Genomic DNA, 15,057 nt, shown 5'->3' with positions numbered 1-15,057 from the left:
AAAAATGGCCCCTCACTACAGTTTCTTTAATGCTTGCAGGTTTACCTTGTTGACTATGGGCTGTCGTATAGATACAGCCCTGATGGCAATCACAAAGTTTACAAAGAGAACCCAAAGAAGGGACATAATGGAACAATGGAGTACACAAGCATTGATGCTCACAAAGGAGTGGGTAAGACAAATGTTTTCTCTTCATATGACATTGCCAACATACTTTTCTCTAAAACAAAACAACAATATGTACATTTTAAAAACAATTGAATCTCTTTACATCACCTCTTTTCAAGACATTTTATATGAACAGTGGGTTTTGATTTACAGTATAACTATCATGCACAGTTTCAGCCTTGTTCTGGCCATAGCTTTCATAAGAGTTTATTGAAAGTTTTTGAATCTTTCTTGTGTGTAACAGTTAAATTGCTACAGAACATATCATTTGTAGGAGTAATGGTTCTAGAATTATTAAAATGTCACAGGAAATATATTTGGTACTATATCCCAAGTAGGGAAAGAATTAAATAGCAGGCCATTAACTTTCAGATTAGGTCATTTTTTTTTATTTTTGTTTTTAAACTTACTGAAACTGTAGCCTCTCATATCTCTTATTTAAACTCCTATTTGATGATATCGGAAACACATTTGCTGGCAAATTACAAACATAGTCTTTTTATTGGATATTGATCTTTCTGCCTTGCATTCCGAGGCAGACTTAATTCAACAATTCCCTAATTAGTTAAAGTCATAACCTGTGTCTTGTATTCATTTACCATTAATTAAACCTTTGATGTTTATTAGACTGGTGCTCAAAGCCAATACTAGACTTGAACAAGCATAGACAGTACAGGAGCTCAATATTGAGAAAATATAGCGCAACATCCCACTAATAGCTGAGTTGTTCACAATCAATATGGTCAATATAATACATCTGTACAAGTTGCAATGTCAGCAGCAGGAAAAAGGGAAAGTCAATTCTAATGTTATGTTTTGAGAGGGAGAAAAAACATTTTTGTTGATTGTTATAGAAATTGTGGAATGTCTGATACACAATAATTGCTCTTTCACGACCATGGTCTAGGGTCTTCATCTGCATGAACCCAGAAAGTGCTCTTTGACATTACACTCTGTACTAACATAGGAAATTCTATGTGTGAATTGCAATGTAACAAAAATGTTGTATATTTCAGATGTAGGTTAAATGGAGTGTAACCCAAAGTGTTACCCGGGAGAGCTGCAAGACTTTTTTTATCTCTATGCTGTCAGCATCTACCTCACCACAGAATTATGACTTAAGATCTAGGTAGCAGAAAGTGGTTTGTGCATGATGCTGGTTTCCTTGCCCCCTGCCCTTTGGAAGCATGTGGGCTTCATTAGTGTCTTAAAATTGTCCCCACCCACTTTGAAAATACAATTTCTTTAAACAAGCTTTATATTTGCCACAGTCAGCGAATGTGAATTGTCGTTTGTAAATTTAATGTTTTTATTGACTCAAAGCAGACTGGAGTTAAGTCCTTGTCTTCTTCAGCTCAGAGGTTAGTTGAATGGATATGACTATAAAGAACATTGTTTTAGTTGAATGACTATGGCTATAAATAACACTGCTTTTAAGTGGCATTGATTTGACTCAAGAAGCCCGCTTTTGAAAATGATCAGTATTTAATGCACACATTATTCCTGAAATCCAAACTCAACTTAGAATAAAAAATACCAACAAAAGAAAGAAAAAAAACTTTTAAAAGTCTAACTGGTTACAGCTATAACCAGCATGGCCATGGGTGGAAGAAAGCTTTTTATCCACTTCTCTCTAAGAGCGTATAATGACCTCCTGATTATCTCATGTGCAGGAGATCACAGAATTAAATAGCTCTTCTACTTATGTGTCCTTGATTAATACTTCTGAGTTTGACATGGCTATGAGTCACTGTTGAATACAGATTTATCCCACTGAGACCACCAGGAATCTCTCCTTTGTGAATCCTCAAAAAGGTCTGACAAGCACCCTTGTCCTTGGAGGTGTTTCTGTTCTACTCACTTGGCATGGCTGTGTTTCCATGGTTGCAACATTTTGGATAACAGCTTGAATTATTCTTAACTCAGAGTTTTCTATATTGTATAATTTAAAGCAAATTATTTTCCTATTGCTTTGGAGCCAGGAAGAGCCTTTTACCCAGGGGGTAATACAACCATTTACACTTTTCTTCAAGAGATTTGCACTACTCACAGAATGGTGTGCAGTGGTCAGAAATGGCTTGGCAAGGTCTGATCAATACAATATCATGGCTTAAAAATTAGAAAACATACTTGTGGGCCTAGGTAACAATTAGTGATTATAAGAGTAGATATGGATTTTGAGAAATAGTAGAGAATCTGACCATTTCTTCTAGGTGTCAAAATGCTGATTTTAGGGGTCATTTTCTGTAGGTGTACAGAAATTAAGCAATAAGGGATATTAAAGAAAGATGTAAACATGCTTTATTAATGTATAAAATACAAGAAATTAAATCGCCACTACATAGCAAACCAAAGGTAATGACATCCATTTCCAAAATTTACTTAGGATTGTCATTTGTAAAAAAAGTACAGTATGCTACATTATATACAAATGTTTTCCGTATTTAAATGTAATTTATATAACTGATTGCATTTTGGTTTAACCTGAATTGAGAACTTTCTGAGCTCACACAGTTTTTAGACTTTTATAACCATATCATTATCATAACCATATATTTGAAAATTTGAAGTAAATATCACAGAGATCAGTAGTTCCATGTATAGTGCTTATAGCATATTGCATTAATAGAGATTATTACCATATTATTTGTTCACTCTGTAACCCCATGACAAAATAAATGAAATTGTATTGTTACAAAACAGAAACACCTTTTTTCAGAGGAACTGTAGGATAATAATGTAATACTTTTAATTGTCTTTTTTTAAATCAATTACTCTCCCCCTCTGGATGATTAATTAATGTATGAATCTATGAATTTATTATGCAATTAGGAAGTAAACTTATGTAAACTTGGGAAGATGATGTTTAGTTTTCTATTGTGCATCAGGAACCATCTTGTTTAAAATACAAACTTAGTTCTTGTCATAAATTTAATATCTTCCTTTTCCTAGTTTATCTGCTTAGAATTAAGTTTTAGTAGTGGGGAGAAAAAAAATCCTCACAATTTCTAAAAATGCTTAAAAATGTGATCTCAGTGAGGTGACAGGCAAGGAGGTCCTGTGTCACATTGCTGATTCTTCTGGTTCAGCTTTCTCGACCTGAAGAGCTGATACTGACAGGCGGAACCTGCTCCTAAAGACAGGCTGTTTTTTCTCTAGGCAGGGGACTTCAGTGAATTTGTGTTTTGCCTTTTGGTCTGTGCAGTGACTCCCCCATGACTGAGAGAGAAGTAGGTTTCTCTCTTTAAATGAAGAGAACACTACTCGCTGTGCTACTAGATGCTTGTATTGTATACTTAGACGACCTTTTGATGTGTGCACATTCTTTTAAGAAAAGTGCAGAGACTTTGTGCTTTGGGCTTTTGAGATGCTAAAAAGAGCAGTGACCCTGTCCCTTGTCCTGATGTTTCAGAAGCTGTTGTCACTAATACTGGATACTAATAATGGATAGAGGTACAGTACAGCAGAAAGGAATCACTGTGCTGCTCTTAAGGAGCCATTGCCAGTTGTTTCTCATTTGCTCTGACCCTGGATCTCTCCTTTGGCTGCTCAGCTTTAGAAAACCTGGGGGACAGATCATATCAGAAAATCTGAGGAAAGGGTTTGGGTGTTTTGCCCCTGCTGCAAAACAGAGTTTTCACCTCAGTCCCCTCCTTCCCGGGAGGGTCCTTGTTGGAGATCATGTGAAGGATCCAGATGAGAACAAGATGGAGACATGTAGTGCTTCATCAGGACTGCGTGTGTCTCCTAAGAATATTAATATAAAAGGTCTATAATCTTACTGCAAATTTCCTCTGGTTTTCAGGTGCCGCCTACACATAAAATTGTTCCATACTGTAGGTACACTGCCCACATCACAATGCTTCACCAGTGTTGAATTTTACCAGTGTGACAAAACCTCAATTAAATCTCTCATGCCACATTTTGATTTTCCTTTCTAAATCAGGTGTTGTATTGTGATAGAAGCTCAGCCTTTCAGCCTCAGTGCAGCAGAAGCTCTGCAGCACTAAGGTGCTGGATTGGCCAAGACACTGGCATTGGTGGGATTTCTAAGGCTATTTCTATTGGTGTGAGAGAACCTCCTCAACCCCACCATTATTACCTTATTGTTCTGGTATAATAAGTAGCACATGCTGTGCTTATTAAGTCAGGGTTAAGTTTTGCAGCAGCTCAAATGCTCAGAATCCAAATGCGTGCTGAACTGTATTACTGAACTGTATGAAATGTTTTTTACTGTAATTCACTTTAAAAGCAGGGTAAATTTATTCCTCCTCACTTAAAACAGAGCTATACTAAGTATTTTTGAAGGAGACTGAATTTAAATTTAGAGGCGCTTAGAGGTATGAATATCTGTAAAACCAGGGCAAGAACTGTAATGATGTACTGCTGACTTTCTTTTTTAATCTTTATTTGTCTGGCAAAAGCACAATAGTTATTGTACTTGGAAAATATAGCAGTTCATTTTGCAGGTCTTTTTTAAAAAGAAATCAAAGTTTTTCCATAATCTGATATCTAACGAAACACAAATACAGTATGCATTATAAGAGTTATTCCACAAAAGTAGAAACAGGTCAGCTGAAACAAATATGATATACTACTTCAAGAAATGTCATTACAAAAGCTTGCAAGTCCTAGGATTTTGTTTTCAAGTCTGGCATTTTTTTATAATTACACTTATTTCAGCATAGGCTTTATTAAACAACTCTTTCCAAGAGGTTAACAAAATTTGAGGGAATGCATATACAACATATATTGTTCTGTTGATAGTATTTTTCAGTTCTTAACATGGTTAATGGACTTTAAAGGTAACATTTAGATCAATGAAAGCTATAGATTCCAACAGAATTTTCTCTTGTTGATTTATGCAGTCAATATGTAATTTCTCTTGAGAAATACTGCAGTTACAGTATTGAGTTAGTAAAGTACTCTAGTCCGGGCTGGAATCTGTTTTAATTTACCATTATTGATGAACACAAGCTGAAATTTTACTGATGGGGATGCATAATTTAATGATGTAATTGTGTTTTTTAATGAAAGGAAATCTGCAGTATAAACAATCTTTGACGTGGTGTTGATGGTATTGGAAAGAGAGAGTTAGCTGTGTATTGTCATGCTTATGGCTTCAGGATTTTCGGATGAGAAGAAAACAAGAAAAAATCATTGAAATATAGAAAGCAAAAGTCTTTGCTTCCAGTTTGAGTTGCTTGCTTCTTTTAAGTAGACTTTGCTTTGACTTCTATTATAGCACAAACAGTATCCATATCATTTTTACAGTTTTTTGCTTATGTTTCTCTTTTGTGTCATACAAATTAACCTCTGCCCTCCCCTCCAAAATAACCTCAAAAAGTGGTCAGTAATGAGATGTGTAACATACTGTAAACGTTCTTACCATCAGCATTACGAAACTTTAATTTTCTGTAATTTCTGTGGGGGTGGTGTGTGTTTGGTGTCTGTGTTACAAAAAGAGGATGGAGAAGACCGGTGAAATTTTAACGAATAATTGCTCAAGTAATAGGAATGTCATGCACTCACAGTTAAAAAAACTAAATTTCTTCAGCCAAATGTACAGTACTATTCATGCGCAGCAATGAAAGAAGTTGAAATTATGAGGAAGTGTGTTTAGGAAAAAAAAAAGGAATGTCTTTACAGTCACAGGGGGGCTGAACTAAACCACCCTGCCGTGTTGTAGAAGCTGATTCCCCAGGGTCTTTCTGTAACAGTGGGATGAGATCCTTGGATCAATAAACTGCTAACATTGCGAGAAGCTACAGTAGGAGAAATGGGTTGAATGTTCTCCTATCTCTGTAGTCCTTCTTACTGTACACTATATTTATACTGTATGTAAAAACATCTAAGAAGGAAATAGTAACAAAGTAGAATCTGTGACAAAAAGATAAGAAAAGTAAGAAAGGAAATACTGTAGGAAACACGAGGATGTAAACTCTTCATTTGAAAAGGAAGTTATATGTGCAAACAAAGCTTTCTTCTATCTTAATTGACATGGCATTGTATATTTTTGTTAAAGTCTAACATGTTTTATGTACATGCTGTCTGTTTTAGAAAACTATTGGCACAACATATACAAACATGGCAGCCTCTTCAAGAATCACGGAACGTATTATTATAATTACTTATTCATTAATAATTATTATTGTTATTCATTCTGAGGCAGGGTAGCAGTAGTGAGCATGGTGGTTTCAGCTGACCTGCCACTAGAGGTCGTTAGGGCCTTTGTTGTTTGTGCTGTATATAGGGTTAACATGTGGTGCATTGATTGACTAATTAGGTAATGAAGAAGGGCTGAGAACCACCTTTTCACAGAAAAGACAGGTTTGGTATATAAAGGGACTCATGGGGGTAGCCAGGGTTGAGTTAGGTTGGAGTATGGCTTTGTTGTTGTGAAGAAAAGCTTTTTGCAGAATAAAAAGTGTCCTAACACAAACTCCATGCTAGCCCTTGTTATTTCCACATGTGGATCTCGGTTAGAAGCTGGCCTGGTTAGAGGTTGGCTTGTCACACCATCTGTACCTTTTGACTTATAATTCTGACTACAAGTATTTTAAGGAATATATGCCAAAGGTCATGAGTTCAAATAATGAAAAATTAAAAATTCAGTAAGATTTCCCTGTGCCCCTTAGATAGTGGAGCAGTTCAAGAAACACTCATTTGGAAGGTTTATCTTGATAGTTGTTTTCAAATATCGTAATGGGGAGAAAAGTAATTCACTAAGTAATAATTTTTTTAAGCCGTCCGAAAAGTGACTGCTGAGTCTGCCAAAACTCTCATACTGTATGTAGAATACATATAATTTAAATACTATGATTATTATTCTAAAATCTGTTTGCTATGTTTTATAGAAAACAATTTTAAAGAAATCTATTCTTTTGGTACCTGTTATTTCAGACCTAAAGCAAATCAATGACCACGTACCGTTTGTTGTGCTAGTTCAGTTGAGCGACTTCAGAACCTAATTAAATCAGTCAGCTTGATGCCTGGTCGCTGGTGTTAGACAAATAAGCCAGTGAGTTTAAAAACCTCTCGAAGTGCTATTTGCAAATTACTTATCTGAAAGTGTTGACTGTTGTACAGAAATCAAGCAGTAAATAATAGCATGGTGCAGTTTTCAGCCTGTTTTTCCCATTAGTAGATCAATAGGATTTTAAAGGAGATTTCTGCAGGAGAAACAAACTGCATCTAAATAATTATTTTTTGATGCCCCTGCATTTTGTATAGACCCATTGCCAAGTCAAATACAATTTTGAAATATTTTGAACAAATAAAACCTTTCATATTGTGCTTTATTAGAGTGAACACCACTTGTTTTCCCGAAAAATAGTTTTTCCATTTAAATTTCATTTTTTAAAGGAAGTACATTTTGAAATTGCCTTTGGAAAGTTGAAAGGTTTGTTTATTTGACATATAATTGTGAAAAGAGGTATATTAGGCTGAAGCAGGAAAACTTTTTTATACACTTAATATATGATGCACCTTTTACATTCAGTACATAATTATTTTCATGTAGCATTCAGTACATGATATGAATTGTACAGACACCTTCACATTAGGGGTTAGTAAAACAAGCGAATTAAACTGAATAGCAGCATAACCTAAACATACAGTATTCATAAATTTTAATTCTTCTGCAGCTTCTGTTTTTTTAACTGTTCCTTTACTCTCCCTGCTCTGTTCATAAAGCCTTTAAGACAACCCTTTATTTATTTTGCCCTTTCAATAGAACACTGTGGTGGACTAGATCTTTTTTCCTACACCGGACTTAGCCACTATGCTTCTAACTGAGATCCACATAACCATCTAATGGAATGGGAACCTCTGACCACAAGTGTATGGATGGATTCATTCCATAGTTAATAAGAGATTTATGAGCTAAGGAATTGCAATATAGCAGTGTGCAGTTAAAAGCATGTTTTTTTTTTAATATAGAAGCCAAAGTCTGCTCTTGGAAGGAACAAAATATTCTCCAAAGCAGCCCAAATCAGACTGTGGTATCTTTGTTTTAAAAAAGGGTAGATTTATGGGGAACATTTGAAGAATAATTTGTACCTCATTTATTGTGGGTCTGATAGCTTACAATTAGTAAAATCGTTTCGTACAGCTTTTTTAACATCCAGTGAAACACAGTGGTTTTGTTGGTTGGACTAAACAAAATCCAAAGAATTTAAATACAGAAAAAAGGATGAAAGATCAGTGAAAATACGTTTTTTTTAATGGTTTACACTAGATGGCAGTTTTGTAATGTCTTCCACATTTTTCACATTCACATGGAAGAACAGGAAAGGTCTTCTGTGTTTAGTCTGCACTTGGGGTCTCTGTATGGCCACTTTAGACCCCATGGACTTCCTGGAACATATGTTAGCAATTTAGCAGCAGACATTTATTTCTTTGTTTTACTGCTTTGGCTCTTTGAGAATGTGTCAGAGCTGGGTTATGGGCTGTCTGGATCATGTCAGAGGCCACAGGGTTCAGGTTCATGTGACAAGCCAGACTGAGGAAGGATGAGGTTGGGGAGGTGAGGAAACTGACCCTTTCTTTCACCTCCAACCAGTCACAAGTCTGTCTGTGAACCAAGGCCAAAAAGCTGGGCGTTACACTGCAGATGCAGCTGAATAAACAAAACACTGCACCTCCTCAGCCTTTGCGTATTTCATCAACAGGAGTTTAATCAAAGCCAGTTTATGTCTCGAGAACAGGTTCTAATCCTTCATCCTTTCCTTTTCCCCTTGCTCCTATTCCCTCAGCACCTTCCAGACGGACCGACCTTGAAATCCTTGGCTACTGCATGCTGCACTGGATTTGTGGAACGCTGCCCTGGGAGGACAACCTAAAGAACCCCGTGCTTGTCCAGAAAGCAAAAGCACAGTACTGCTTTATCCATGTTTTAAAAATAACAGAAATGCAGAGTCAATGTGTCCTGGGCTTGTAATAGGAAGAATGATGTTGCTGTCCACAATGCAGAGCAGCTTACTACAATTGTAAAAAAAGACCAATACAGTTAACATTAATCTCAAGGAAGCATGCACAGAATTCTAAACTACAGAATTATGCAACTAATTCATATTTTATCACAACATAACCAAAAACTGTGATGAACAGACAACTAAGAGGAATGAAAAGCTGAAGATAACTTACTGTAAGCTTTACTGTATATACAACATGGATACTACCAAATGCCAAAATATGTGAAGCTAATGTTTGTACCACCTGGAGCCCTAAGGGAAATGGTGAAACACTAGTACAAAGAAGCACATAGGAATACTCTTGTTTACTTGTTTTTCAACACGTATCAGTTAATTTGACTGGTTTAGCTATAAACCAATTTCAATAAGGTCATTTGTTTTTAAATATAAAATAATTCACCTGTTATAAATGTTGCTGTAATTCTAAAGTCTCCAAAACTCTGTCCTTCAGCACAAAGAGATACCGAAACATAGAGATTTCTACTGTAATTAATAGCTAATTGCATTGTAAATTCTGAGCTGCAAAAAGAGTAAGAGTGGTGCTGTTTTTGTGCCTTTTAAATAACTTAGATCTTCTTCATGTATATTTTCACTACCCTGTCTGAGCATCTTAAAGGTGCTCAGAGAACTTGGAATTTACCTATAGTAATTTTACTAAATATGACGATTCTTTTTAGCGTATCAGTGTGATAGTTCTATCCACCGTTGTTTAAATGGCATTCCAACGATTTACTGTAGTTCTTGGGCTATTTGAATATAGATATAAATATGAGAATTCACATTTGCCTTATATAATTATTTACAGTACCTAAACCCGTAACAAATAAATAATTCTTGACTCAGGTTTTCATTTCCCCTCCAGGCTTATGGAAAACCTTCCAGATTCTGTAATTCTGAGTTCAGCCTCTGGAACTAACTGCAGTAAGTGTGTTTTCCTCAAGAATTCCAGAATTCCAAAAGATTATGAGATCACAGGATGAAGGTAGACCTTATCACAAGGCACAGGTTGGGCCACCATGAGGACAGGAGGCAAAGGATCCCCAGAAGCTATTGATGCCACAAAGAACAGTTTGCTTTCAAATCACATAGCCTAACAGAATGCATTTCAAAATCAAGAAAACTGTATAAAAATAATTTCTTTTGAACTGTTATGTAATATTTTACATGTGAGAGCGGATGATTGTGAGGATGGCAGGTTGGAATAGTCCTCTCAAGGGTATTCATGAAGTATGATTATAGTGTATTTCACAACCTTGTGAGGAGTGCAGTGACAGCTGGACTTTCAAGATAAGACTAAAACATGCATCAATAATGTCTTGAATTTAAAAATGTGCATGTGATATACATTCAACTTAAAGATACAGTTAACCCCCTTACTTAGGCCTAATATATATTGGTAGCCTTTTTTGAAGACCTAACATTTAAAATGCAAGCAGAAGGTAAAAAAAACCACAGCACAACACCCGGTTTTTATCAATTTCAGTGTCATGACATTGTACAAGAAAGTTGCAATGAGATGCACAAATTAAAATGGTAGTGTTGCACAAAATCTTTTATAATTTACTTCCTTTGCAAAGGGCCTTCTCATCTCCACAGTGCTTTGTGTTTCTGTGACAGCTGGATAATGTGATTGCCAGCAGTTGGTTGAACCTGTGCTGAGAGGTTATTTATGTTGCAAAGCCATTCCCTGCATGTTGGCTAGCCTGAAAGCAACTTCAGTGTTAGCTCATCTCCCATCCCCCACTTTATTTTTTGCTTTTTCCTTTAAAAGGATATTATAACCCTCTTAAATTAGTCTTTAAGGTTCAGTGAAGGCGACAGACTTTTATTTTTTATTTTTACATGATCTTAGAGTTTTGTCACAGAACAGCATCTTCAGAATATCCATAAGGTGTATCTGAAAATTCCAGATCAAAAATCACACAGTATCCCACAAGGTATTCCTTATTGCTTCGCTTTAGTCCTTGTAATTTCACTGATATGCTTTTGTTGAGCAAGGGGAATTATGAAAGTGAAATTTAATTGCTCACTCTAGTGCGAAATCTGAGTATAAAACTAATAGCCTGGACTGTATATACTGTTTCAAAAACTGGAAAGGATTTTTCTTATGAGTTATCTTTTGTACGTCATATGATTGTTAATAACACATTAAAATTTAGTTAGAAAGTGCCTTTATTTACAAAAACTGCTTAAATATTAAAACATTTTAGAGCATGATGAACAAAGCCTCCATGTAACGTTTTTCACATTTACTGTAAATCTTGATACAGTTTGCCTAAGGTCATATTCAGACATTTAGCTGAAGTGCACTTTATAAACTCTATTTTGAATTTGTTGGTCTCACGCATTCCAGTCTGTGCAATAAATGCATGCTGTTCCATGCTAATGGCAAAATGATCCCTGTGTATTGCCGAGAATGTTATAGCTGTAATTCCTTAATTTTGCCATCACTTTTTTTGCTCCTGGAAACTGTAGAAACAATGGGGGAAATGCGTTTTTCTTGGAAACTGAGAATAATGTGCTCAATGTACAGCGCTGGGATCAAGAGCTTGTTCACAGTCACGTGCAGGACTGAGTCTGGCCCTGAGGCCACTGGCTAGAGAACAGTTCAATACAGCACTTCAGTAACCAACCATTGCTCTTTTATCTACCCTTAGGGGAAGCAGCCAGGTTTTTATGCTGCGTTAAAACCTTGGGATATGATGAAAGGCCAAACTACCAGATGCTACGAGATATTCTTTTAGATGGAGTACAAGAAATGAAAACAGACTACAAGGGCCCTTTGGATTTTTCTGCTGGGCATGAAGTGGAAGCACATGGTTCCAAGTCCCATGAAGTAAGTTTTAAGTGACGTTTTTGCTTAATTGGGAACAGATGTTGTAACCTTTACTGTACACAAAGATTTGGGCTAAAAGATTTATCCGTCTACAAGATGAAGAGATAGTAATGTTTGTGAACCCTCTTGTGACCCTTCAGGATATAGCATTCCATTGTACTGTAAACTGTGAACTTTATGGGATATTAGAGCTGCTAGAAAAAAGGCTTGAACTGAAATAGAGAGATTTACAAATTTTCAACAGTCCCAGGTCTGTTAACTGAAAGACTAAAACTATAAAGTTTATCACTATAATGAGCTTGTGTACTGAAATGTACTTATTTTAAAACTGAAAAAACTTCTACGTCAAATATCCCAAAAGAATACAGCAACATTATCATTGAATGTCAAACATGTGCTACAGTTAATATCTTTACTACTGTATTTTGTAGCATTTTATTAACAATGGACTATTTCACCTTTGGTAGGACAGGTATCATAATTTATAGAGTGTGTAACTGCAGAATCTTTTTTTCTCACTCTCCTTATTATAGGGGAAAAAATGCAATTTTCCAGATCCAGATAAAAAAGTTATAACACTGGTTAGTTAATTTCCCATCTCAAAATATGCATTTTTAAAAACCACCACTTGCTAACTGGGTAGAATTACTTTCCAGACACAGGGATGTGGATAATCCAAACTGCAAACTTTTGAAAGATATATTTTTGGACTGTGTAATACATGGGATAAACTAGGAGTAATACCCCTTTCATACAACCACAATTAATGGCAAAATGATAGTACTCAATTCCTTCTCTCATTTAATACATGACACTTTATCTTGACTGTCAGTATCCTGATTCCCTGTCAGTTGGTTTGGAAATGAAGTTGTACCTCATCATGTGTTGAGTGGCCTAGAGCAGCTTTTATTTGCTTGATCTCTTAATAATAATGGCCATCTCTTTTAATTTGAACTGGTGAACTGTACTAAAAAACTTTGAAGTCTAATTACTTTGAATGTCACACAATATATTGCAGAAGAGTTTCCACTATTTTTACACAGTGCCATACAGTTTATTTCTATTTGTAAGTGTATAATAGTGCCATTGTTTTATAACAGGTTAATGTGTATTAAAATATAAAAAATATTCAGTACTATAAGCACTTTACTGTTTCATACCTTCTTAAAGTACAAACTAAAAATGGAAAGTTTTAGATAAGTACTTTTAAGAAGCCCTGTGAAAAGTGGTTTGTACAATCCCTGCACAGATGGTGCTGATTTGCTACGTATTTGTAGCTGTAACTATTGCAGAAATAAAATATCCTTAAAGTAATAAATTAGCTCTCCGGGAGCAAAACCTTGGCACAAGAGCTTTACATCCTTCAATTAAGGAGAAAAATAAGTATTTCAATAGCTGTGATATTGACATCACAGAGCCTCTAAGGTAATCATTCTTAACAGCGTAGAATATTTCTGAAGGCTTCCTTGCATGGCTAATTAACTGGCAGTAGGAATGTGTAATTTTTTCATGATCCTCTGATCATCACCTCACATTCATGAAACAATTACAGTATGTTTTGGTGGAGCAGTTGGCTTTTAAACCCATTGTTACCCTGTTTACTTATTTCAGAAGATGTAAAATATTTTCTACATGTGTTTTAAAGAAATATTTCCTTTTATTTAAAAAAAATCAGTCCACCATATTTTATACATCTTTGGTTGTGACAGTATATTAAGTATTAACTTCATTTATGCTAAAGACTGATGATGAGGGTCAGGGCTTTGAGATGCTCTGTAGATCCAGGTGCTCCATATAATTAGCTTGTCAGACAAAAGAATTAAGATCTTACTCTTGCCGGTTTTCCATCTTCCAGCAAGTATGCGTCTCAATTCCTGACTTACACCGTTAAGCAAAAAAAATCAAAAGAGAACAAAAGTTGTGAAGACTATCTCAGGACAACTTTCAAAGTACTGTGCTCCATTGCAAAACTTGTTTCATTTTAATTTCTCCAAAACAAGGGCCCATTTTAAAATCCAACATTTATGTTCAAGTGAGAAGAAATATTTTTTCCACACTATTTCAGAGTTTTATCATTTCTTTAAACAAATTAAACTCTGAAGATAATCTTTTAAAAAAATGTAAGAAAAACTAATCTTGTACATTTCTGAAGACAAAGGAGACCAAAGTTGTTCCAAGTTTTGTCTCATTTATGCAAAATCCCTAAACAATTGTGTTTATACTGTAGCATTCACTTCTTCCATGCAGAAGTATTTTTCTGTGTTCACTTTGCACTTCTGCTCTAAAAGATAGCATGAATATCAGGTTTTCTTCAAAACCTCTGACACTGAAGTATATTCACATGCAAACTGTAAACTTTAAGTTTATTTTCCCTGTACCTGACCCCAGAAACATTGTGGCCAAATTTAGTTTGGAGAGATGCCACCTTGAGTTCCTGAAGTGTCATTAATCAGGCTTTTCCCATACACAGGATTCAGGTCAGTGTAAGAGCATATTCTAGCAGAGCTTAGTGTTCTGATGTGCAGTAATTTGGGTTTTTGTCTGTCAGAATTAAACAACCAATGGAAGCTGAGACAGTGTTTTATACTTTAAATTTAAAATAGAGATTAAGTATGATTTTGAAGCAATTGCTGAAACAGATTAAATGCATATTATTTTGCACAAAAATCCTAATAAATGGTAATTACTTTGGCTCATCAATTATTGTGGATTTTTTTAGAGCCTAAACATGCATGAGGTGCAGCTTGGTTTCCTTGTTAATAAATTGAAATAGAATGAACATGGAGCAGTTTAATTTAAGCAGAATTAATATAACTAATGCAAATGATGTATAGAGGGGGGGGGGGCCTGTGGTGAAGTTACCCTTAAATCATAGTTTTTTCCTCCTCAGCAGTTTTTTCAGAAAACTCCCAAGATACAATCTGCAGCTAGAGAAACAAAATCCAAACCAAAATCCCAGGACAATGAAGAAGAACATAGAAGGATTAAAGATTCAACACAAACACATGCTCGTAAATTGGTGGCAACCCAGAGACATTTGCAGGAGGAGGTAAGTGGATCTACCCACATTGTTACAGA

The 15,057-nt window shown here is 35.5% G+C and overlaps 1 protein-coding gene across 6 annotated transcripts in view; it reads left to right on the top strand.

Moving 5' to 3' along the window:
• The window catches only part of vrk2 (VRK serine/threonine kinase 2), a 74,682-nt gene that overhangs the window by 58,900 nt on the left and 725 nt on the right, over positions 1-15,057 (top strand). For 3 of the 6 annotated variants that reach the window (XM_015362957.2, XM_015362956.2, XM_015362960.2), the window contains 5 exons: positions 40-172; positions 8,925-9,045; positions 10,006-10,064; positions 11,801-11,979; positions 14,855-15,028. In XM_015362957.2, coding sequence (XP_015218443.2) covers positions 40-172; positions 8,925-9,045; positions 10,006-10,064; positions 11,801-11,979; positions 14,855-15,028 — 666 coding nt within the window. Of the gene's footprint in view, positions 1-39; positions 173-8,924; positions 9,046-10,005; positions 10,065-11,800; positions 11,980-14,367; positions 14,457-14,854; positions 15,029-15,057 lie in introns of those variants that run through there. The other 3 variants (XR_001480335.2, XM_015362959.2, XM_015362958.2) reach the window with 3 other exon arrangements.

This window comes from Lepisosteus oculatus, chromosome 17 (assembly GCF_040954835.1).
Source record: "Lepisosteus oculatus isolate fLepOcu1 chromosome 17, fLepOcu1.hap2, whole genome shotgun sequence".
In the NCBI taxonomy this organism is placed as follows: Eukaryota; Metazoa; Chordata; class Actinopteri; order Semionotiformes; family Lepisosteidae; genus Lepisosteus; species Lepisosteus oculatus.
The sequence above is the reverse complement of the archived record's forward strand: the minus strand, read 5'-3'. Positions and strand labels throughout refer to the sequence as shown.